This window comes from Doryrhamphus excisus, chromosome 5, assembly GCF_030265055.1.
Source record: "Doryrhamphus excisus isolate RoL2022-K1 chromosome 5, RoL_Dexc_1.0, whole genome shotgun sequence".
Lineage (NCBI taxonomy): Eukaryota > Metazoa > Chordata > Actinopteri > Syngnathiformes > Syngnathidae > Doryrhamphus > Doryrhamphus excisus.
Genome location: NC_080470.1, coordinates 7,723,177 through 7,749,283, shown reverse-complemented (window position 1 = coordinate 7,749,283; position 26,107 = coordinate 7,723,177). Strand labels below are relative to the sequence as shown.

General features: G+C 38.9%; 1 protein-coding gene across 2 annotated transcripts in view; it reads right to left on the bottom strand.

Moving 5' to 3' along the window:
- Window positions 1–923: 923 nt before the first annotated feature.
- Window positions 924–26,107, bottom strand: part of LOC131129925 (BMP/retinoic acid-inducible neural-specific protein 3-like) — a 43,580-nt gene continuing 18,396 nt past the window's right edge. For both annotated transcript variants that reach the window (XM_058073875.1, XM_058073876.1), the window contains 5 exons: window positions 24,312–24,496; window positions 16,798–16,903; window positions 16,155–16,391; window positions 8,491–8,713; window positions 924–2,706 (listed from right to left, as the gene is read on the bottom strand). In XM_058073875.1, coding sequence (XP_057929858.1) covers window positions 1,590–2,706; window positions 8,491–8,713; window positions 16,155–16,391; window positions 16,798–16,903; window positions 24,312–24,496 — 1,868 coding nt within the window. In that variant the 3' untranslated portion in view covers window positions 924–1,589. The remainder of the gene's footprint in view (window positions 2,707–8,490; window positions 8,714–16,154; window positions 16,392–16,797; window positions 16,904–24,311; window positions 24,497–26,107) is intronic.

Sequence of the window (26,107 nt, the reverse complement as noted above, 5' to 3'; positions counted from 1 at the left end):
GCTAAAAACCCCCAGCTCGATCTCTTATACGTGTGTATACATATGTGTATGTGCCAGGGGCCAACACTCGGGATTCTTGCTTTGCTTAGAAGGGGTGACGGCGGCAGACAGGTAACGATCCAAAGTTTCTGTACTTCATCAATATTATCTGTGTAGCAGAAATTGTGTATGTACGTATTTTGCAAACAGCAAATCAATAATGACTTCCACAGCAAATAATTTTGCAGTATACAATTACAGTTAATATCAGAGCCACTCAATAAAACCATTATCCTGCTAGGTTTTTGGGTCCTATTTTCCCTCCAATATCCAGAATTAAATTATCAATCACGAAAAGACCAAAGGTTATTCCATGATTAATTTCATCATTACTATATCTCACTAATGTAATCATTACACCCATGAAATTTCCATTTAATTTACTACCAACAATTTATATATATTCTTGTAAACATCTATACTGGTTCGGATAATGTGTCATATAAACTAAAATATGCTACAGTATGTGTGGTGAATGTAACAATATTTAAAAGTGTCTTAAAGGGGACCTACAATGCTTTTTCCACCTTTCTAAATGTAGTTAGAATCTTGTGTTAAGATGCCAAAGTATCAGATAATGAGGTTTGCACATTTGGAAGTGAACCCTGAAAGAAGTTTGGGATGGCTCAATAGTACTTTCGGTTTCAGAGGGAGTGGCCATGGATGGAATACATTAAAAAAGACTGTTTCCGCAGTAAGCACAGAATCCAAAGAAATACAGCTGGAATAGGTGCAGATTCTGGAAGAACTAGAAAGCTTTCTGTACTGGTTATTGTGTGTCGCTGCTCTAAAATGAACATAATAGGTCTTCTTTAACATTTTAGCAGGGGTGTATACCAAAAAGCATACATTTAGTTTCACATACATGTACACTATCTACAGACCACACGTAAAAAGATTTTTATTTAGTGTATTAACAAATTTTATAATACATTTTTGTAGGCTGTATTTTTTCACAAACAGTAAACATTATAAAAATAAACACACATCTAAAATTTTATGATCATAGTGTATTTTTGTCTGAGTAAATCTGGTGGAATACATTTCTTAATTTATGGGTTCTGTTCATACAAAACATGTATTGTAAGAGTTTCCAATGTATTCTTATATTATGACAGGAAAATCTGAAAATTATCTAACAATCAAATTCTAAGTTAAAATAAAACGTCAAGATATTAACTGTCCTAACATCAAAATATGATCAAATAATGAAAAGTACTAAAAAAAAGCTGGTGTTGAAACGTTTATATATATATGTGAGATCACTACATTGTTTAATACTTGTGGAACTCATGGTTTCTTTATGAGTTTTGCAGTTTTTGCACTTTACATTTTGCCAACCTATGAGTGATGACAACGTTAGATAATATTGTAAGCATCTGTCAAATAGCAGTCAGTTTTTAGATTTTTTTTGAAAAAGTGAATTTTGTCCCTCAAACATCATGTCCCTCAAACGTCCTTTGCACAAATCCAGAATTGCGCTTAACCATCATCAAGAGTGTGTGCAACAATATTTCTGCCATCTGGGCACGTGGCTTCCTGCCCGCTTATTAGCTACATAATTTGGTTGTTTCATATTCCAACGGCTTGGGTTGCTTGGCACTGAAATTCTGCAGCGCAGCCTGGATCCTGGCAACGTCTGTCGTTGAAAGTTTGAGCCGATGCCGTAACAAACAAGAGAAGAGATCCAAAGGCTGAGCTCCGGGTGGCGAAAGCCTGTTTACCCGATCCCGGATCTCCAACAGCTGCAGCAGGGCTGAGTCCTGTGATCCTTGAGTGTATGGGTAGTCTAGTTGTAAAATTAAGTCCTGGATCGCTTCTGGGTCAAAGTGCATACTGTAACCATACACCTGTATGTTGTTTATCTTCATGTGGCCTAGATTTTGCCCAGGTTCTAAATACTCCAAGGGTTCATAATACACTGTTTCATTTCCAATACCTGAAGGGCCCCTGATGCGACTCCGCAAATAAAAGTGAACTGTCTCAAAAAAGGTTTTCCACTTGTTGCCTAAAGTCAAAGTCCAGTTATAACAATCATGGGGAAGGTCTAATTTAGTCCTCTGCCAGGCTGGGTAGTTGTTCTGGTCTGTGGGCATGATCCAACTCTCTGAGTGACTTCCTCCAAATGGATTGATATAGATAGACAACATTGGGTCCAATGTGATGTTCTTGGTAAGGCAAATTTGAACAGAAATCCCCAGTAGCATGTGGACATGGTTTGACTTGTATTTGTTACTTTTCAGAGTCAGCAGCATCCGCTTTCTCCATGATGGGTCAAACCAGTTATTTAGCCTGACATCATTGCTGACGAAGATACTGTGGATATTGATCCGGTTATCACATTTTTGCAGAAGATAGCGTAACTCCAAGTCCTGCAGGTCTGTCTCGAAGCCGATGTAATGGTCAATGGAGTCTGGAACTTCATTCCGACATACACCCTGGCTCAGCATGTAACCCTGATTGCATGAGGCACAGCGGGTGCGATTTTCATAGGAACAGGATGCACAGAAGGTCCCTGCACCCACTGTGCAGGGTATTACACCCTGGCAGGGGGTATGCTCGTACGGACAGGAACAACTTCGGGTCGCCTCCAAGTATGAGCCAATATGGTTGTTTTCACTGCAGTACATGATGGAGAGGATGTAGTTCAGCCAGTAGCTGAAAGGTCTGAAACACAAACAAACCAGTTAGGATCCAAAACATAATTTAAACCATCATCAAATATGAAACATTTCAACAGAATATGCAAAATCAATGAAATAATTCATTTCAACATGACACAGTTTATCAGCAGAATTACAGTGGCATAATATATCAGGCCCCTTTATTATCCACCTAGCTCATCTTAAATACAGCTAAGAATATACATTTATAGATTTTTGTATTTGTAAACTAGCAGCCCTCAGGCCACATCCTGCTTGCCAGAGCTTCCCTCCGGGCTCCCAGGAAAAACATTACTGAAGTCAAGATGAGTCCTGCAATGGATTTCCACAGATATCCGTGGGTCCCATGTTTGTTGGCTATAAAGGGTTAAACAATGCTTTTATAATATCATACGTACTGGCAAGGAAACACCCAATCCCAATAGCAATGATTTCCTGTAACTTCACTCCACCGTATGTGAAATGATTGTGGATGCTCGGGCTAAGGTATCTGCTTTAACTGTTGTCCGAGCTTTGGCGAAAGCCGGCATCAATGACGAACAGCCAACTGACGAGACTGACTCCGACAATGATGATAAAGGGAAAAATTGCAAGGATTGAATGAGTGAAATATGCATATTTTATTACTGATAATAGGCCGTACTAAACGACAAAACATCATTTATTAATATAGTTTTGAAAGACCATGATAGAGTGAGGCACAATTGTATATTACTTCAGTTGCAATATTAATTTCATTTTATTTTACGATAGCATCTGGCCCTCACAAAGTGGTTGCCAAGATAAATTCTTGCCTCAGTACTTTATGACCCCTGAATTAAACCGTCTTTCTCAACTGGAGTTTTGTTTCAATGTTTTTTGCATGTTTATTTGCGATGACTGTGATACAGTCATGTGACACAATTCTTTTCGACTCTTTTATTATTTTGATAGCAGAGCAGCACTAAGTCAAATGCATGACAAATATTTTGATGCTCTGCTGAATGAACAAATTAATTTGGCGACCAAGATGAACGAATATATACACAAGCTGATCAAATGGTTATCAAATGTTTACAACAAAGTATCAGAACTTTTTCTGGAGAAGGATAGGGTGCATGTACAGTACTTCATCCAAATAGGTAAGAATACAAATGTTTTTCAATTAACAACAAAAAACGTATTATTAGAAAGGTGAATTATTTTTTCTTTTTCGAGTTGTCCTTCTAAAGAGCAACCTGTATTAACATTAAAAAAACCTCCAAAGGAGTGTGTCTCACCAACCATGAACACACACCCACAAATGCAAATTTTACCTGATTATGTTTTCTGAAAAGCCAGACCATTCACTAAAAGTGCCGACTGCATGAAACACATCTGTCTGTAGTGCACCTCTCATCAGTCGAGACTGCACAGCAGGTGAGAGGAAGCTGCACCGCCATCTAGATGCACACTGTGTCAGCGGGACATGTAAACTGTCATGGTGACACAGCCTGCACTACAGGCATGGAAGAAGCGGTGTGTTCATGCTGTGCGAGCCATTCATTTTCTCTTAGAGCTCTTTTCACAGACACTAGCTTTTAGAATAAAAAACGATGGAAATGTCACAGATAAAACACAAAATTACTACAAAACGCATTCATCTTTAACCTGAGAATAAGTATGGTCACTGTTGGGGATTTTTGGGGGGCTATTTCAAAAGGTATATCATAAAATTGAACCGAAAAAGGGATCTGTTGATGTGACTTTCACATTTAAAAATGTGTATGTCCTGAAATAGGTTTTGCTTGTGTGTGTGTGTGTGTGTGTGTAACGGCAGGGCAATGAAATCTCAGAGGGAGATGATTATAAAGAACCCCCCCCAAAACTTGGTAATGACAAATGAGCTGCACTTATTTGACTTCCCTACGGTCATAACCTGAAAATCCATCTTAACTTTGCCATAAGAGGTAAATATTAAATTCACTCAAGCAGTGATGACATAGCATCAGTTCATTATTCTGTTCAGTGACACTTTACCAGGGATGAGCAGACCTGACATTTCGATAACCATAACCCCATGATGGTCCACATATCCACAAGATTCAAACGATGCAAGAGGAGTCAAGGTAAATGATATGAAGAAAGAATAAATGATCAACAAAAAAAGTAATACTAAAGAGTGGGTAGACTACGGCAGAAAACTCCAAAAGTAGAAAGCAGGTGAAATATTCAATATGTTTACATGCACACATTAGTCGGATGACTGATTCAGCTCTCTTCATGTTGTTATACTTCTCTGATTTGATCGTTATCCAAACTCTGTTTGCCTCCAAAATGCTTCGGGGCAATTTTGGTCACTTCAGTTTGTTTATTTCTTAACATGGAAAAGACTCAACATGCTAGTAGCTAACCTGTTATTCTGGTCAAAATATATCGCTTTCTACTTCTCTGACGAGCTGTCTGCAATATTTTAATGTGTGGATGAAGGACCGCTTTAGCGCTTGTTGTTATGGTCCTCTTCAAATGCATAGGAAAATGTCTGGAATATTTGATTTAGAAATTAAACTCTATATGTCCAGGGTGTACCCCGCCTCTTGCCCAAAGACAGCTGGGATAGCCTCCGGCATGCCCACAACCCAAGTGAGGATAAGCGGTATAAAAAATGGGTGGATGGATGAAAGTAGAGGCTAATAGGATTTAATCTGATGGCTTCAATTCATTAATTCATACATTTATTTTCTACCGCTTTTCCTCACAAGGGTTGCGGGCATGCTGGAGCCTATCCCAGCTGTCTTCAGGCGAGAGGCAGGGTACACCCTGGACTTAATCTTAATTGGCCAGCCAATCACAGGGCACATATAGACAAACAACCATTCACACTCACATTCATACCTATGGACAATTTGGAGTCGCCAATTAACCTAGCATGTTTTTGGAATGTGGGAGTGTGCTGTTTTCTGTCAGTCAAATATAAATTTATTCATAACCTTTAATGTTTTTTAGTTTTTTTTTTAGATTTTACAAAAATTTTATTTTGACATTGTGTTAATTTATTACAATAAGCTTACCATTAAAATGGCCTCTTCATCTTGTCATGATTCAACAGGAATTGTCACTTGTCCTGCGCTCTTATTTTCTAATGCTGCACTTCCTGCTGGGGGTAGGATGCAACCACTTTACCCCAATGGAATTGAGCACAGCTGTTTGCAATTGCAATTAGTTGGATTCATAAGACCAGCATTGTTCCATGAACGGTGGTGGTTCATCGCCTCTGTTGTCCTCGCCTGTGCAGCCGCCAAAACGCTTTCTTTATCTGTTGCCACTGCCAGTTGAGTTTTTTTCCACAGAGCCTTTCCCTTGTCGCTTTTTATTGCATGTATCCTGCAAAACCATGAGTACCTTCACCTTCTCGTGCTAACAAAAGGACTTTTTATTATATGATGCGTCTGTCTCTGCATACAGGGGTCCATTATTTGACAGGCATGCAAATCCTGACACATATCTTCCTTGGCCGGTAAACCGAAAAATTAGCAAGGGATCAAATACTGATTTCCCCCACTGTACATGTCAACCACGGCAAAATAATCCACACTTACCTGCAAGTATAGTCCCACACATAATAAAGACACGTTATGCCTCACAGTAGGCCTGTCACAACAATAAATGCATCAATTAATCGCACTATAAATAAAAACAAATTCGATAATTTTCTTGGCCTTAATAAATTGGCATGTGCAAGCATGTTTGTTTTCCTCCTTTCTCTCCCAAACTCTGTACATCTGTCTCAACAGCACAGCACATTAGTTCTGTAGCGTAATGAGCAAAGTGAGTGAACCCTCCTGTCAGTTACTTCGTCTATTTGTCTCAATTACAAGGCAGGCCTGCAAGTGATGTCACACACAGCAGCAGCACTCTGTGTTCACTGGCTAGCTGTGTGTGTCGTGTGCTACACAATCACATATTTTTGTAGTGCGGCCTGTTTTGCACATTGTTATTTTGTGACATTTTTGCGACAATTAAACAAATAATACAAAATGGTGGAGATTACGTTCCAGCTAATTCCTGAAGTATACCAACTCACTGTGCACTCAAGGCATTTTGCTGAATCCAAAAGTGGAAGAGTGGAACCGCTACTGCTCCATATTGAGATGAGCCAGATGAGGGTATCTGGTTAGGATGCGCCCCGGACGCCTCCCTGGGGAGGTGCTCAGGGCACGTCCAATGGGTAGAAGGCCTCCTACTCCTTTTGGACATGTGGAACTGTGAATTGAATTATATGATGTATTCCATTGTAGCGTGATACAAGGTCAAATATAAAATAAAACCATAAACATTACATTGTTGTGATAAGTCAATCAAGGACGTGTACTGGCATTTGTTTAATTTATCATTCATTTTCTACCGCTTATCCTCACGAGGGTCGCGGGTGTGCTGGAGCCTATCCCAGCTGTCTTTGGACTGCACTGGACCACTGGATTGGTCGCCAGCCAATCACAGGGCATATATAATCAAACAACCATTCACACTCACATTCATACCTATGGACAATTTGGAGTCGCCATTTAACCTAGCATGTTTTTGGAATGTGGGAGCAAACCGGAGTACCCGGAGAAAACCCACGAATGCAAACTCTACACAGAGATGACCGAGGGTGGAATCGAACTTGAGTCTCCTAGCTGCGTGGCCTGCGTGCTAACCACTCGTTTGCCGTGCAGCCTTAATTTTTTATGTGGTTTAATTTTTTTTTAAAGCACTTGACTTTTCAATTATTATTTATATGTTAAATACTCTTGAAAAATTAAACTTGCTTTTGATACAGTGTGCTATTATTTCCTTTTGCAACAATATCATTTCCACTTGAGCTCTCACATTAGCTCTCTTGCGTCAAAACAGGTGATGGAAAGGTGAATCACAGTTGATAGGTGGCAGCCCGCAGTGATACGAAGAGAGCGAAAATAGCACAAAGACTTCATAGATGAACACAGTTTGTGATACAATTGTATTATACTCCTAAACGCATATTGTTTTAAGTAAAATGCTTTACTTCTGTGACTCCACCAACTCGCCAGAAATACTTTCTTCAACAGCTACATCTGAGCAGAGCTCTGCTCACAGGGTACAGTCGGGGAAAAGTCACCGTTGATGGACTACACTGCTGCTGGGGATGTCACATAACTTTATAAAAAAAATAAATAAATCTGAACTATCTCTTCAGTTGCATGTCTCAACATGTTCAATGATCATTAAATTCTTGTAGCAAATGGTTATAATTCCATTAACACCATTTTAGAAGAAAATAAATGAAGGCGGTGGGTGGAAAAAAGCCTGCGGCAGCATCTGTACCTGTTAATATTCACACTGCATGATTATTTGGTGTCTCATCTAACCAAAAAACATCTAAAATAAAAAAAGAACAATTCAGAGGTTTAAATTGCATTTGTTAACCCATGTTTTTGTTTTAATAACATAACTACTTATGCATATTTAATAAAAAATAAAGCAAACTTTAATTTCACAGAGGGACAGTTTGATTTCCCTGATGTAAGGAAGCTTGTCTGAGAGCGCATCCAAATCATCAGGTGTCAGACTATAGCCAACATCACTAGCACCTCGGCTGAATATCAAAGGCCTAATATATTGTCTGGATTATTAACATATTGCCTAGTTCAGGGGATTGCAAAAGTGCAGTGCATTGAAAAAAAAAAGATCTGTGTCATTTTCAGATAACTTGAAAGGACGTGATGTGTGATGTGCACCCCCTGCCCCCCCGCCCCCACACACACTTTCCTGACAGCAGAAATACTTCAATAATACCAGGGTATCTCACCTCTCCATCAGCCTAATGATTTTGGGCTTGGTGCGACACCTCTTGCTGAGGGTGAAGAGCTTGTTGATGATGCGTCCAGATTTGCTCAGAAACTGCTGGGTGTTGAGCTCCAGCTGTTTGTAGCGTTGATTAATAGCTGGTTCCATTTTCCAGAAGTACTCAATGGCTGATGTGTTCAAAGCATACACTGTGGGAAGCCTTTGAACGAAGTTCTGGAACTCCTCTGAAAGGCAAGGAGATAAGTGTGAACACATTTTTTTTGTAATATTTCCACACAGAAGTACTTTTGACGTCCCTCTAACTCTATTTGGCTAATTTAATCAGGCTAAATGAGAGAATCCCTTTACTCAGGCCACACGGCCAGCTCTAGGTCTAACTGGAAGTGATACTGTCTGATGCATATGATAATGAAAAACGGCAGCGCTAAATAAGGGCTTCGGGTATTTTTTTTTTTTTTTAATGAACAGCCAAAAGCTTTTTCAGAGCTTATTTCATTTTTGAGAGAAAAAGGGATGGACAGTGAGCTCAAGGGATAATATCTTCGAGACAATTTCAACAGCTATCAACAAGAATAGCGGTGCACAAAGTCTGGCCCGTGGGCCATTTGGGAACTGCAGCTAATTTTTAACTGTCCCACTCCATCATATTCTAAAAATATATATTTTTTAATTATCAGAACACTCAGCTTGAGCTTGCCTGCATCGTACTTCTGTCTTTCAACACTGGAGTTTGCTGATCTGACTATTGAATTGGTAGCAAATTGCGTGATTTCCACTCATTTGTCTGACTTCTGTTTCATCTCACTAATAATGCATAATCAACAACACTTTTATAACAATTGTCAACAGTGCAGATGCTCTTGTTTTAATAAAAATGTGGAGAGGAGCTGCTGATCTAAGAGAGACACACATGTTCTTAAAACATTATGTAGTAATTGCTCAGTGCAATGGATAGGTTTTGTTGTGTTTCAGAAATTAAATTATAAAACAGACCAATGTTTCTTCAAAGTTTTCCAATTCAAATTAAAAATGTACATCATGCATCGTGGTCCATTACCTTTTCCTGCTCTGCTTTTTTTGTTCCCCCTACTCTTGTATTTCCAGACTCCATTACTTGGCGGCGCAATGAGGCACACCGGCAGCCACTTGGCAATTAGCTGTGCTTTTAAGCACCGCTGCTGTGGCAGGAAGACGTCGGATTATACCTCATTGTCAACTACCAAGAACTGTGTGTGCTGCTTTCCTTCTTTGTCTGCCTCCAGTATTTTTGGCCATTATCCAAATACTTTTACAGTTTTCGTGATTAGCACATTTATACTAATTGTGTGCAAATGTTTGTCCTATTCTACATTTAAATCTTTTTAACAATGTCTATCCTGTTCCTTTCACGGTACCTGTTTTTGTTACTTTGGTTGCATCGTCACCTTTAATTGATTTTGGACTATACAGCTGTCCCTCACCAATTCACAGTTGGAATTTTGCAGCTTCGATATATTAATTTATAAACCATTCTGTTTTGTGGTTGAATTATTAGTCAAACAATATGCATATTTTTAGCCTGAATTAAGCATTTAAAATCCCAAAAATTGAAAAACAAACTAAAATACATATACAGGACATTTGGAAGACACATTCAAAGACAGATTTTCAGAGATTAAAACGTGACAAGATTTGTCATTTGGAGAAAAACTGTCTCGTGAGAGCAGGAGAGCCAAAGCCAATCATATGGTGAACTATGGCATCATTAGTATGAATGATAATATGCATACTATGGAAGTGGCAGTGAACAACGTAATATTGGAACCAGTGCTTTACGTTTTCATTTTTAAGTCTTCAAATACCAGAAGTCTCCTAAAGATACCAGGAAAAGTACCTACATTTATCACTAGTCGCGTTTGAGAAAATAAGTCACTACTTGGGTTTGGAAAGATGCCAAATTTAGCAAGAAAATCTATAAATTGGGCTGGAGTAGGCTGCACATTAGATTGGGAAGGAGCGAGAAGCCGTTCACAGATGGAGGAATCCATGAAAAAATCATTCATAAAAATAGCAGAACATCTAGTCTCTGAATTAAAAAAAATAAACAGGAAATAATGAAAAGAATGTTATTGATGACAATTCAGTGCAGGCGTAAACGGTACTGAGCAAACGACACTGATATGCAGCAATTTGAACTCTGATGGGCTTTTTTATGGTAAGCTGGCAATATTTTCTTTTAATTTTACAAAAATACAGGAACGACTGAAAAAGGTTTACAGAGTTCAGTATTTATTTCAGACAAGGTCCACACATGCACGCTGCACTTCTGTTTGTTGCTTTTTTTTGTTGTAATGTCCCATTTTAAAAAGATTACAACTTTTTACAAGTTTATAAGCTGTGTAATGTTTTGCAGGTCCAGACAGTTTTTTTCCTGTGAAAGAGGAGGCAAAATGTCACTTGGTGGTAAAGGTTGCAGAGTCCTGGCCTATCATAACCACAAAACGACTCCACATCGTTAGTGGTTGCTCATGTTTACGTGCACGTGCAACTGATAGCCAAGAGAGAAAGTCATGCACGGAAATTCTTTGGCTTGAATGACATTTTTACGAAGTTAAACTTCAAATTATGACACATTTAATGCTAGTGGGGCTGTTCTTAAAAAATGCAATTTGGAGCCAAAGAGGGACTGCAACTGTATAAGAAAGAACGCGGCAGACATGGATATATTATAATAAATCTGAATCCAAATCACTTTGTGAATATTTTGTGTGCTAGTCTATTAAACGCAACCTACACATAGCGGAGAGTGACAATTGATTCCACCCCAAAAAGATCATTCAGCCTTGAAGAAAGCATGCCACAACTTACATGCTAAAATGCTAAAATACTTTAAGGGTTTAGGAACTTGAATAGGGATTTGTAGAAAAAAGGAAATATATGCAGACGTGCCCATTCAACTTGCATTCATGAAATGTCTCATGAGGGGGTGCCACAGTGGTCTAAGTACTATGCTTGACTGGATTTAAAAATCAACCAGGGACTACTGTGACATATAATTTCCTCACATTTATTTTTACTTTTCACCACACTAACTTCAGTACCTTCTGCAATAAATATAACACATTACAAAGTCTACCGTATTTTCTGTATCATAAGGCCCAGTTTCCATTAATCTATTTCTGTACACATACATAAGGTGTGCCATATTATAAGGTGCATGCTCAAGCATATGATTGAAGCGACAAAGAACGTGAGTCAGGAGCAAACTTTATTTTCCCGATGAACATGAACTCACACTCGCTTTATTCCGTCGCTTTCATGCCACTTGCAACATCACTTTGAACGCCCTGTTTACACCGATGTGCAGCGGTTGGGGTTCTTTTGTTAATCCTCCTGGAATGATGGTATTGTGCATTGTTCTCTTATTGGTTTATCAGCCAGTGTAGTATTACGTCCCTGTGTCAGCGGGAAATGTTGTGGTACCAGGGTAGCACAACAATAATGTCACAGATTTTGGAACTTGGTAACCACATAAGGCGCACCAGATTCTCCAGGGGAGAACATGTAAACTCCACACAGAGATGGCCGAGGGTGGAAATTGAACTCGGGTCTCCTAGCTGTGAGGCCTGCGTGCTAACCACTCATTCGCTGTGCAGCGACCACTGCAATTATTGCAATAAAAATAACCTTAATGAATCCATGTGTGTCCTCACCATGTTGATTGCTTTTGATGATCAATTGTAAGTACTGCAATTTCTACATTATGTACGGTAAATATACTAATATATTTAGATTTGCATTTTTAGGATGCATGACTCTCTTATTCTTGTTCTACACTGTGTGATTTTAAGATCAATACAAGTCAAACAGTCCATTAATAAATCATTGCCTCACTAAATATTCACACAGTGTGATGGAACACACAATACAATGGTGCTATTTTCAGGTTATTAACACATCATTTAGTCATCATGTTGGTGTCATGGTATATGAAAGCCATAATTTAGCGCTTGTCATCTTCGTGTCCATGTGCGTTGAAAAGACAATAAATAAAAAGGATGAACAGGAAAGCAGTGACATTAGTGTAAAGGCTGTGCAGTTCCTGTGTGCGTTCTCTCTGGCAAGCTACCATGACCAAAGCACACCTCCCTTTTAAGTAGCACATAAAGATGATCCGCTTCAGTTTTCTTCTTGATATCCGTATTCTGTCAGCAGCTGTGACTATGCGGATTCAGTGATATTCACATCAGTTCATGGTGTGATGTTGTTTTTCATTGGTTGTCATAGCAGCACCGAGAAGCACACTGTGAGATGATTTCTGGAAAAATTACCGGCACTGCTTGATATCTGTTCGAGCCCATCTTTGGTGACGAGACATTTTCTAGCATTCATCTCCGCCCCTGTCTCACTGTCAGATGTGCAACTAAAAAAAAAAATAATGAAACAAATATATATATATATATTGAGATTGTTTTCCAGATCCAATCGTGATAAGTGAATTACCATGAAGTAGGAGTTTTTGTAGAGCACAGACAACCTGTTTACGGCCTTCTACGTTTTTTAACATTATGAGAGCCATCTAGACATGAAATACCACCCCATAGTCAACATTCTCCTCGTAAATATCTACCTAAGACATGGATCTATGTACTCTGTAGAGGACCTGAAAGAAAAGTGGACAGGAAGTAGATGTTGGGGGTTCAGAGGTGAGTTTCAGCTTTGCGTGTGGAATGGCCACAATAATTAATCAGTGTTTTTATTAGAGATTATTGTGCCTGTTGTGAGATTATTCAAACCTGCAATAAACGCCTGTTGTCCCGGCGATCAAGTCTGATCCTTGTGTGTCTCAACGAATATTACGGTAACACTACTGATAACTAGCGACCAGTGTGGAATACTACATTCTATCATCATCGTCGCCTTTTGAATGACTTATATTTGTATTTTAGTTCATTTTGCCATTTTTATGCCTGAAAATGCTTAATTTAGGCAAACATTTTAGGTTGTATATATTGATATTCATGCAATAAAGCCGTCTCAGAGTGGTTAATTTTTTTGCAGTCTAGTTACGGTACACATTCAAGCTATGTATTCAATGATAGCTAATGTTAGTTGCAGTTGCTATCATGAGCTGACAACAAACTGGTAGCTGGTGCTCGTGTGTGTTACGTGACAGCAGTAGGTTTGAATGCTGGCGCCCTCTAGGCCGCCGGAAGAATCCCCTACATTTAAAGTCAGTTGCTTCAACAAGATCTGACAAGGTGCAACATAAGAGGTTCCGCAGTTGACAGTGCATGACAGAGCACAGGGCTTGGGGGTGGCAACAATAAAATGTCGGGATGTTTTTTAGTGGCAGAAATTTAAGACTAATAATGATCAAGAATATAGAGCAATGTACAGACAAATCCCAAATGACAACTCAAGCATTGTGGACCTTGTCATGAGGAAGTGGTCCAACTTTCAACAGGACAACAATTTTTAGTACTCGGTCAAAACAACAAAGGAGGGGCTGAGAGACAAATATGGTCATGCCCTTCCTTCTCCAACCCATATCATTATGGACATCTGTTTAGAGATCTAAAAATGGCAATAAACAACACTCCAACCAGATGGAGCTTAAGAGGATCTGCACAGACCGATAGAAAAACTGGCATCAAACTTAAAACTACTTCAGGATGTAATTGCTACTAACCAAGCACAGAGTGAAGGGTGTAAATCCAAAATGCAGATGGGATTTAATTGTATAAATATTTGTGTGAAGTATTTGTAATACCTTTTACTGGAAAATATTGTGGCTATTATAGCAACCAAAACCAATGCAGCAGACATAGCATAGTACAAACAGACCTAAACATAATTAGTTTTTTTATGAGACAATAACATCAACGTAGAACACAATATAAGGCCATGTCCACACAAACACAATAAAAAATACATACATTTGCCCCTTACAACGATGTCTGTCCACAGCAATACACATTTACATGCTGTCATCTGCACACCAAAGTAATGGAAGCACTGCAGCCATGGACTCGTAAGGCAATGTTAACCAATCAGAAATATCTGACGTAATTTCCGTAGACTGCAACATAGCAAATATTCGATTCGTTGCAGAAGACACGTGCTACAGAAGTCGATTTACTTTTCAGTAGTTTTATTTGAATGTCAGCAAAAAGCTTTGCACGGTGGACGAGTTATTAGAATGCAGGCCTCACAGCTAGGAGACCTTAGTTCAATTCCACCCTCGGCCATCTCTGTGTGGAGTTTGCATGTTCTCCCCGTGCATGCGTGAGTTTTCTCCGGGTATTCCTGTTTCCTCCCACATTCCAAAAACATGCTAGGTTAATTGGTGACTCCAAATTGTCCATAGGTATGAATGTGAGTGTGAATGGTTGTTTGTCTATATGTGCCCTGTGATTGGCTGGTCCAATGACCAGTCCGGGGTGTACCCTTCCCTCGCACCCGAAAACAGCTGGGATAGGCTCCAGCTCCTCCCGCAACCCTAGTGAGGATAAGTGGTAGAAAATGAATGAATGAATGAAAGTTTTGAATAAAAAACTGAACTGGATGGAATATGTTCTTTATTGAAATGCAGCAGATGTTGATTATCACTACAATGCTGTGTAGTGTGAAGTTTTTTTCGGTCAAGAAAGAACTCCATCGGCTGTGACGCTATTATTGCTGAAATAATTGTTTTTTCTGGCAAATTGTCCTTGTTTGATTGCCTCCACGACAGTAGATATGCAGCACAAGACAAACATACATAACAGGGAAGCGTTCAATGTACAGCTTTCAGTGTAGCAGCTCAGTCCTTGCCATGCAAACATTCCCATGCCATTCTTACAAAAAAGACATGCTTGTGAAAGTTGTCACATCAGCTAGAAGTCCAATTGGATCTTGCCCCAAATTGAGGTCACTGGCAGGAGCATAGGAGCCGTTTTAGAGAGCAAAACAGCAGCTGTAGCTTCCACCAAAGCCCACAATGGTGCCTTTGTTCGCCAATGTAAAGCAAAAGTAGCCTACTCTTATACACACAAAAATTCAGTATGCTTAAAAGCACCAATGTAATGGTGGCATACTCGTCTGTGTTGGCGTCACTAGTCAAGAATTGTTGTGCAACCAGTGGACTTCAGAATTGCTCTTACAAATGGCGTGGCTTGTGGCAAGTTTTCTGTCCTTTTTCAAATTTAAAGACGTTTCAAACTTTAAATTTTTTTATTTTGCTGATGTCTTGTTCAGTGACTAGCTAGTGCGCTGTTATTGTTTACATCCATTCTGGTCGTCAGCCATGGTAAACTAGGAATAGCATGTGTAACAAATTTTCGCTGGCAGCCCAGGCTCTCGTGTTGTTGAAGAGGACACACTGTCAACCAATTGCTTGTGTCGCAATACCCGGTGCATGTCACTACAAACGATTAATCAAATAATTTATGGCTGATTCTTATTGATCAGGGAGGCTTTTACCGACGCAGCCGTATCCTCACCTGTCAAACCGGCTATCCTGTCACATCATCGTTCACAGCCCTAGTAAATACAGTAATGCTATGTTCTTTCTTGTTTTAATAACTTTTACATACTCTCGGAAAAGTTATGTATGGAATAATCATCCTCAGCCACTGGCATCATTTCTGCTGAGGGTCACAGACACTGTGGAAGACACAGAATGTTAAAATTAAAAACACTGACCTGACTCCTCAAAGTCTTGGTTGGCTATGTTCCAAGAATCTCGAATTTGCAGCAAACTGGCCTCCAAAGACTTCAAATCCAACTTGGGGCAATTACACTGTGGGTAGTCCGCAGCACACTGACACCAGCAGTCATTGTCTCGGCACACGAATTGGCCCTCCTCATTACAGCCAATGTAGTTGAGAGCTGCCTGCACAAACCTGGCCCTCAGATATTCTGGCAGTATGGCATGGAGCCCTGAGTCATGGAAAAACAATAATTATGTCACATAGATGATTCACCAAGTAGATTCACATACTTAAGATAGAGAAATGTCTGAAAAATGTGATTGCAATAGTAGGCTCCATCCTTGAGACCAGGAACTAGTTTCTTGTGTTTTGCCTCTTGACATATGCTCAGGATAATGTGCAATATGCCCACTGAAAGTTTTATTTTTGCTGCACAATTCTGCTGCTTTTGTTCTCACTCATTACAGCCTGGTATACACTTCAAAGACCGCCAAGTGAGGATTGTAGAAAAAAAAGACAGTGACTGAAGCTAAATTCATTCTGACACTCTTGTGCTGCAGTTATGAGTTTGCCAGAAAAGAGACAGTGTGACAATTCCATCAGAAACAGTGTGAGTTCAATTATGGATGGTCAACCTTGCAAATGAATCTTGTTTTCGGGGCTCTGAACCAAAACGGAGCTGACAGAGTCGAGGTTGTCATAGTTACTGCATCCAAGAGGGCCTGTCCTTGTTTCAGTCACCTTAAGGGAGGAAAACAGAAACACATAACAATTAGATCCAATCGGACTTAAAACCCACCAACAACATGTAAAAAAAATAATGATACTGGAAACATTTCATTCCACACTCCCAAACCACCATTTTGGAAGAAGTAGTACTTGTGCAAATCATGTCATAATCAAATTAAGGATAATGATTTTGTAAGTTTGTCGGCTACAAATCTCGCACTTGGGATGCTGTCTTTCAAACCCCACATCATATTTATTCATTGCTATTCAAACCGACCATTAGAAATGTGCAAAAAAAAAAAAAACAAGCACCACAAACACCTCATGACTAACATGATTGACTGGCTTTAACGACTGCAGAGGTTACAACACATCACAACATAATCTAGGATACACTGCAAGAAAATGTGTATGGAAATGTTTTATGTTTGTCCATTGTAAAATCAAGATTCAGTGTTTACTCACGTTTGTAATTCAAGATTATGTATGAATTAATGAATCAAGCAAAAAACAAATTTTTAACTTTTTTATAATGTTGACAATGTTGATAATGTTATCTCTTCCAGCTACTGTTTGTGTGAAATGATTGACCTATTGATATATTTGTTCAACTTTAAAGATGCCTTTTCATTTGTATTTTAGTTGACTAAATTGCATACAGTCAACATTTTAGTTGACTGAAATCTGAAAATTAAAATATGACTAAAACCAAAATAGATTTTAGTTTAAAAAAAGACTAAAACCTGAAAAAGTGCTGTCAAAATTAACACTGACAAACGGGTGACAATGTTTCAAAAACTAGCATAGATTTACTGTCCTCTGAAAATAACTCAAAAGCCATTGCTGTCTAAATAACTGGTAATCCAAGTGAGTACACATCAATGAACATGTCCAAATTGTGTCCACGGTGTCAATAATTTGTGTGTGCACCATTATTATCTAGTACTTCCTTAATGGATTTCAGCTGGTTGTTATTGGAATAATCTTCTACTATGATGACATCACGGAGCGGGTGTGTGTGTGAGCGGAGGGAGATCAATACGTTTCTGACTGCATTTTTGACTTTCTTCATTTCACTTTCACCAACACATTGTTGGTGCATGATTACTATGACAGACATTTCATATTTTGTTTATAAATAAGCAATCCTTTTTCGCAGAGATTCACTTATCATGGCAGGGAATGAAACCAATTAACCGCGATAAACTTGGGACTACTCGGAACAACCAGAAAATATTTCTGAACACTAGTTAGTCTTTTTCTACCCACAGTTATTTTCACAGCAGTCACACGCAACACAAAGACCATTTTGAACCATTTGCTGCACAGTTGAAAAGAAACCTATGATGTCATTATATCGTTAAGTGATTACTTCAATGACAGTTATTTGAGATGCTCTTTTCATTCTCTTAAAACCGCACACAATGGTAGTCTCCTGGTGCGAGGGAAGGTTTCACCTTCACTACAATAGTTTCTCCCTGTGGAAACCAATGTGCCTATGTGGGAGGTATAAAATCTCCAAGACAGAACTTGGCCCTCCAAGTAAACGAAAATGGGCTGAGGATATTGAAATACTTTGTCTTCAGGAAATATCACACATTTGGTTAGCAAGAGGTCTTCTTTTCCCAAGGGATTTCTTTCACCGCTATAAGCATGTAAAGTATTAGGTGTCGGCATGTAAAGGTTATGGTGTGAATGAATGATTAGTAATAGACATGGAGAGGAAATACGATTAAATCTGTGCTTCTTTTTTTAAACACGCTGAATTGTGCACATGCAACCACATGATGTTCCTTAATTTAACGTGTTAAGCATGTTTGAAACAAATAAACCGGTGTTACAAATATATATCTTGTCTGCAAGAAGGTAATTAGTTGGGCATCAAGGGAAAATTTTCCAAGCGACAACAAAACTTGTGTGCAAGGAGCCAAATCAATACAACATGAATAGACAGCTTCTAGAGAAAATGTCGAACTTCTACAGGGAAATATGTTTCTATATGTGCATATGCAAAGGGAGTGGTCATTTAAATGAGTGGCTAAAGCTATCGTAAAAGGCCTAAACGTCCATTGCTGTTGTTTCTGAGCATGTGAAGGACATGTTTTGGAGACAAGAGGCATCTAGCCTAATCATAGCCATAATCATAGCAAGTCTATGCAACTGTGTGCCATTAGTGTATATGATAGATGAAACACATATGTGTCTTAGTGCAGAATTATAACTAATATTTGTAAAATCAAATGTAATAATGGCCATAAAGCTTTTACAAGTACACTGACAAACCATAGTTTCCTTGACATTGGGTTATCACTGCCAAGCGTGTAATTTGCACGGGGGACAGGGGATCGTTACCCCCGAAATAATCAGATCCAGGCAATATAACCACCCAATATACATTATCTTGCATTAACATCTTGTTGATTTTCTTTATTTATATAATTTCCCAGCAAAACAGCAGCATGTTCAATCATCCGGTAATGTGACCTCCCTCGCCCTGCCGAATACTTAGTATTACCCATCCCGCTTTCTCGCCCCTCAATTTGCTGTATGTTGGGCATGGATGGAGACAGCAGAAATGCGTAAAAAGACAAAAATCCTGTCCAAAAAGAGGTAAATAGCCGCATTGTTAAAGGGGAACTGCACTTTTGGGGGACTTTTGCCCATCATTCACAATCCTTATGTGAAACATGAATACATATTTCTTTCCCTTTTCTGTACATCATAACGCCAACAAACACTTTAATATGAGCTAGCTAAAAATGCACGTCAATGGGACACACCTACTTTAATTACGAAAAAAAAACTTTAAGCGTTTTTTCGTTTGATAAACATGCTGTGATCATGCAAGTTGCTGTTACCATTTCAACATTAAATAAGCTTTTTTTGTTCTTAATATCAGGTTCAAGAATGTGATTGCCAAACAGGTGACCAACAACAGGGAAATGACCAAGGAGAGAGTGAGTGACAGGTGACCAGAGAGGGAGACAAGGAGACACAGAGACAGAGCGAGAAGGAGGTGACAGTGGAGGTGCAGCAATTGTTCTTTTTTTTCATAGATAGTTGACACAAAAACAAAATCAATTGAGTGAAAGCTGCCACAGTCTTGCTAGGTTATGCTTAAACTCAATAGAAACCAACTACTGTGCCATAAATAGTTAAGTACACAGCTGCAACAGTGCCGAGTACGTACATCAAAATGACACAAAACATGAACTGTAACAGATTATTTTGGTGGCCAAGGAATATTTGTATGATGTGTTTGCATTGCTTCTGTGGCAGAACAAAGGCACAACCCCAATGAAAAATAGGCAGAGAAGTCTCTCTCTTGACTAAAATTAATTGTTACTATGAAGAGTTGAATATGAAATTTGGCCATAGCTTTTTGGTCCAAAATGCTGATTTAAAGATTATTAACTATGCATAGTAATGTGACCAATTGCAAAACCAACAAGCTTTCTGGGCAGGTGTACTCTGACACTCTTTGCAATCAGTGTATTTCATTATCTTTAATGTCTTGAGTTCCCCCCCTAGGAAATGGCAAGAAATATTATATAAAGTAATTCTGAAATTGGGGCTGCACGGCATACGAGTTAGCACGCAGGCCTCACAGCAAGTAGACCCGAGTTCAATTCCACCCTCGGCCATCTCTGTGTGGAGTTTGCATGTTATCCCCGTGCATGCATGGGTTTTCTCCGGGTACTCCGGTTTCCTCCCACATTCCAAAAACATGCTAGGTTAATTGGTGACTCCAAATTGTCCATAAGTATGAATGTGAGTGTGAATGGTTGTTTGTCTATATGTGCCCTGTGACTGGCTGGCGACCAGTCCGGGGTGTACTCGAAGACAGCTGGAATAGGCTCCAGCACCCCCCTGCAACCCTCGTGAGGATAAGCAGTAGAAAATGAATGAATGAATGAATTAATGAATTCTAAAATTGAATATGTAAATGACATGTATTTGTATGCCAAAATTGAGTAGAGCATACTTGTGCTCTATTGAAAACAGCTCTATTTAATGGGATACTTAATGACACCTCAAGGCCATTTTTGAGCATGCTCTTTATGATTGAAGCATGTGATGTCCATGTATTAATAATAAATATATATATATATATATATATCTGCGCCAATGCAAAATCCCTCATTCATATCCTGTCTGCTTTTAGAAAACAAACCAAAGGCAAAAAGTTACATCTATATTTTTCCTGATAAAATAAACCACAGTTTTGAATACAGCCGCCCGTCGCTACATTGCGCTTCCAATTGCATGCCTTCACTCTCACATTTTTTTTCCCAAGATACATTTATAAATAAATCAGGAGCAACTAGGGGTTCAGTATTTTGCCAAAGGATACTTCAACGTGATCATGAGAGGACGGAAGATTGAACCCCCGACCTTCAGGGTGGGAAACGACCACTCTACCAACTGAGTATATATCTATATATATATATATATAGATATATATATATATCTTAAGATAACTGCTCACATCGTGTAGCAGTACACATCTACAAAAAATAATAAATCTGACTAAGATGATGCCATACAAAGGTGGAGGGTAGCCTCTGAGTCACTAGTGTGAGTGCTCAGCACTGCCTCTACAGTATTTAACCTTTTAACATGGTCCACTGAGACAGACAGCTCTGAGGCACATCCATTATTTAAAAATAAAGAATCCAATACTATGAAACCAGCTACATTATATACACAGCTATATTTTAGTGATGAACATTTAGACAAGTTATCTTTTTGTACATTGTTCTTTCTTTTCCGTATTTTCAAATGTTTGTAAAAGAGCACGTCATAACCCCAAGCAAGCGGTAAGGCACTGGCAAAAATAAAGTCAACAGAATATCATGTCAAAAGTATTTATTGTTTGGACACAGACCAAAAAAAACAACTTGCTGAATTAAAAACTTTTTTTGTTTGATGGGATCAATATTTATTTTTATACCTGTTACCATTAGTAACGATACAGGAGGATGTATCCGGCACAGCCGAATTGTTCGCCTGTAAAAACTGGATAACCGGGCGCATCGGTTTATCGTTCATAACCCTGAGCTTCTGTTTTCTGAAGCTCGGTCTTTAACTTGTCATTTTCTGCTTTGACAAACGAAGTGTAACGCCGCATGAACACTCAAGACACGTACAGCAAATTGGGTCAAACATTTCTTGGCACTTCTCCTCCCCATCAATGAAATTCCCCTCCCAACTTTAATTTAATGACTCTTCAATGCGGCCGAACATGGGCTGGAAATCAAAGGAAATAGCAGTGATTGATGCTTATTTTCCTGTGTACCTGATGTTCTCCATCCCTTGCGAAAGGCCTGCTAAATAGGACACGTTTGTTGCTGTCTCATCACATCAGATCAGATTTACGTGACACCTTAACTATCAGTACAAAATGTTTGACAAATGAAAGGGGATCCTAAAAGGAAATTACAGAAATTGAACTTCTGATTAATCATATGATGTGACAGCAAAGGTGCTATGTTTGGACTCCTATGTGCCTCATTTTTTTATTTCTTTGATTGCTGGGCTGACTGCTGTTCAACGTAATAAAATGAAACAATACCCCTATAGTCACCTTTACACTTGTATTACTTGATATAGTAGACATAACAGAAAATAAGCCGTTTAATACATAAATAAGATCCATGTTTGTTCTTGTTACTATAAATGTGGTACCTAGGGAAGGGACAGGAAGTCAAGTGTTGACTTTTAGGTTGGCATGTGCTATGGATGCAACAGTAGGGATTATTCGGGATTATTGTGCCTGATGTGAGATGCCAGAAAAATCTGTTGTTTCAGCAATCAAATCAAGTGTGTCCATTGTGGGAGGAAACCTGAGTACCTGGAGAAAACCCACGCACCAGGAGAACAATTAAACTCCACACAGAGATGCCCGAGGGGGGAATCAAACCTGAGTCTCCTGGCTGTGTGGCCTGCACGCTACCCACTGTGCAGCCCCAAAAAGTGTTTCTTTGAAATTACATCTTTTGATGGAATTTATTATTCAAAAAACATGAATTACCACGATGCAGCACTGATGTAATCCTGTATTTTCTCATTAGAGAATGCGTCCAAAACCCTACCACTGTCTCCTAAATTGCATTTCACTGAAATGTGGTTATTCATTTCTCTCTTAGAAACAGAGAGATGGGAATCATGGGGAATAATGTAGTCCCTTATTGTGATTTATTGTGTTTTGAAGCGTTGATACCTTTGGGTGAATATGTTTGCTTTATCAAAAAACTAAATTGTCCTCTCCAATAATGCAGTTAATTATCCGACAACTGCACAATACGGTATGCTCAAAGAAAGTGCAGATATTTTTCTGTGACGCTGATTTGTTGTTTACTAAAATAAGGTAAAGCGCATTAAATAAATGTGAGGAAACACAATGAGAATTCAGTCTGCAGTGCAAAGGGCAAACTCAGCCAATTTAATTCATTCTGCTTGATAAGAACTGACAGAGTGATGAATGAACACACCCTGAAGGTATTAAGCAGTAAAAGACGCACAGTGATATTTACATACACAAGCATATCTTCATATGCAAAGTTAGCTGTTTGCCTTCCATGCCTGTGAATACACACAAGCGATGAGCAAACAATACTGCTCTCTTCATCTCTTTCTTGGTAGGTCTCTCTGCTTTTGTGGATGTCTAATCCCAATGACACGTCAGTATATCAGAGTGTAAAATGAGCAAGAGAAATTATGCTCCTCGTTCTCTCAAAGCAGCAAGATGTTTTGAAGAGCTAAATGCACTGATAATGTGCATCAAATTTAAGATTTGTTTTGTTTCATTGCGAGCAGTTACAGTACCTCAATTAACACTACTTCAGTCTGTAAGTGCTGCAAAATCCATTAATCCATGATGTACTGGATACCATACTGTGCATCCTCTGCAAGGTCAAAGGAAGCTACAGCCTATCCTAGCTGTCACCAAGTCAGTCAAACAAAATGAGAGCTAAAAAAACCCATCAATACAAATCGGTTTTGCTTTGAAATGTTACTTAAATTGCAAATGCTGCACACTCATCACAAAATGTTCTTAATTTGCAGAAGTGAAATTACATGGGAGACTTACTGTGAAGATTAAAACCACCACTTTTAATTCCACTGTGTCACAGCACAGACTGCGCATTAATTTGACAACTAATGAATATAAGTGAGCGATCGGCACCAGAGCACCATAATGTATCACCGTCTTGACACGTCTTAGCTCTCAGTACAGTCAGTCAGTCAATCACAAGCACCCACAAAAAAGCATAACTGTATCAGCGAAAAGCAACACCACCACCATGCTGGTTTTGGGCAGGATTATGCCAAAACAGAGATACGTATGTTTGTATTACTTGTTCAATCCCACAAATACATAATTGCAACATTGGCTGTAATTTGCAGTTAGTTTTACCTTGATGGCAGTAGAGGCAATCTGGATGTGGTGCAGCTTGTGCAGGGTGCTCTCCCTGTCGATGAAGTAGGAGGCAGCAAGCTGGTGGAGAGCCTCCAGAGGCACTGCTGTGCCATTGGTGTCACTCAATTCAGATGACCGACTCAACTTCCGCTTGTCCACAAAGATCATTAAAGACTCTTCCCCTATGAATTGTAGACATAGATACAGTGAGAAAAATGATGACTTGAAGTTGTAAAGATTTTACATTTTACCACCTTACAAAGATATGATTTTTTTGGTAGGTTTATTTTAGAGAGGCAGAATATCAACAAAAAATCCAGAGAAAAACATACATTTAAATAAAGGTTCTGAATTAATTTGTATTTGTTTGCGCACCAAAACGGCATATTACAATGGCAACAATGCCGATGTAAGTAGTAGGAATTGGACGGAGAAAAAAAGTAGCTATACAGTAGGTCTATCATTGCAGTGCTAAATGAATGCTGACTCTGCCACCTGTAGTGAGTGCTTAATGGTGATATTGTAAGTAACATCTTGTAGCTAATATAACATCCTGATAGATACACAGTCTGACGTCTTATATAAACTTTATCGCCGACCTTAACAAGCCAACAGCAGTGCTCAGTCCTTACACCGCACACACATTTCTCTGTCGATTTCCACAACAGCAAAATAACACTTTATTATCCACCAATCACGGTCAAGGCAAGTGAGGCACATTCAGAAACAGCGTTATTCTGAACAAAAGCCCATTACTTATTTTTATTTATTTTTTTACTGATTCCCTTTGTTCTGTATTGCTGCTGGTTTTTGCTGTGATAATTGTGACAATTTCTTGCGAACTTTACTTCCTATTGGTGAATGTATTACTGACTCATTTTATATTAATGAAGTTTTTCAACTGGTATTCTGTTCAACTTGCATTTCACACAATTTTATCAAAATAAAAAGGCATTGTTTTTGGATATTTGTAGGTTATTCCTTTTTGAAGTACATACAGGCAGTCAGGCAAAGGGGAACTATTATGCTCATTCTTGACCCTTTGTATTGAGTGGTGGTCTCCTATAGAGCAGCTATACACAATAACCCACACAGAAAACTTTTTGGATTTGGCAGAACCTGGACCAATTCCAGCTGTATTTCCTTTCATTTGTGCTTCCTCCCAAAACGGTCTATTTTAATTTAGTCCACCCACAAAGAAAGCATAATAGGTCCCCTATAAGCAAAAGTACCAATTTGAAACTGATATCGCAAAGTATGTATATGATATCTAACTCTATTTGTAACGGACGGTGTTCCTTGTGGTCACGGTCAACACTTTTCTGCCTATAAATGCAGCAAAAGCTCAATTTTGCTCACATCTGAACACATGACGTCCTCACAAGCCTTCTCTAAATAAAGGAAGTATTCATCAGCAAATTTCTGATGGTCCTTTACATGTGCCTTCTTGAGCTGGGGGACCTTACCGGTATTGTAGGATCATCCATTACAGCAAAGTGCGGTACCAATGGTTTCCGTGGTGACTGTAGTCTTAACTTCCTTAATCTCATTAAAAAGCTTTCTCAGAATCCTTTGAGGTGAGATTTTACATGAAGGTAAGGAATTATTGCTGCTTGGAAAGGGATCAATATACTTATTTCACTTAACTCATTCAATCCCAGCCATTTTTTCAGACGCCGTCCCTTCAAATACCATTTTTAATGATTTTGACAAGATTTTCCAAGACTCAAAGAATATTGTGTTCTTGGGCTACATTGACAATGTATATGCCAAAAAAACTTTGTTTCCACCTT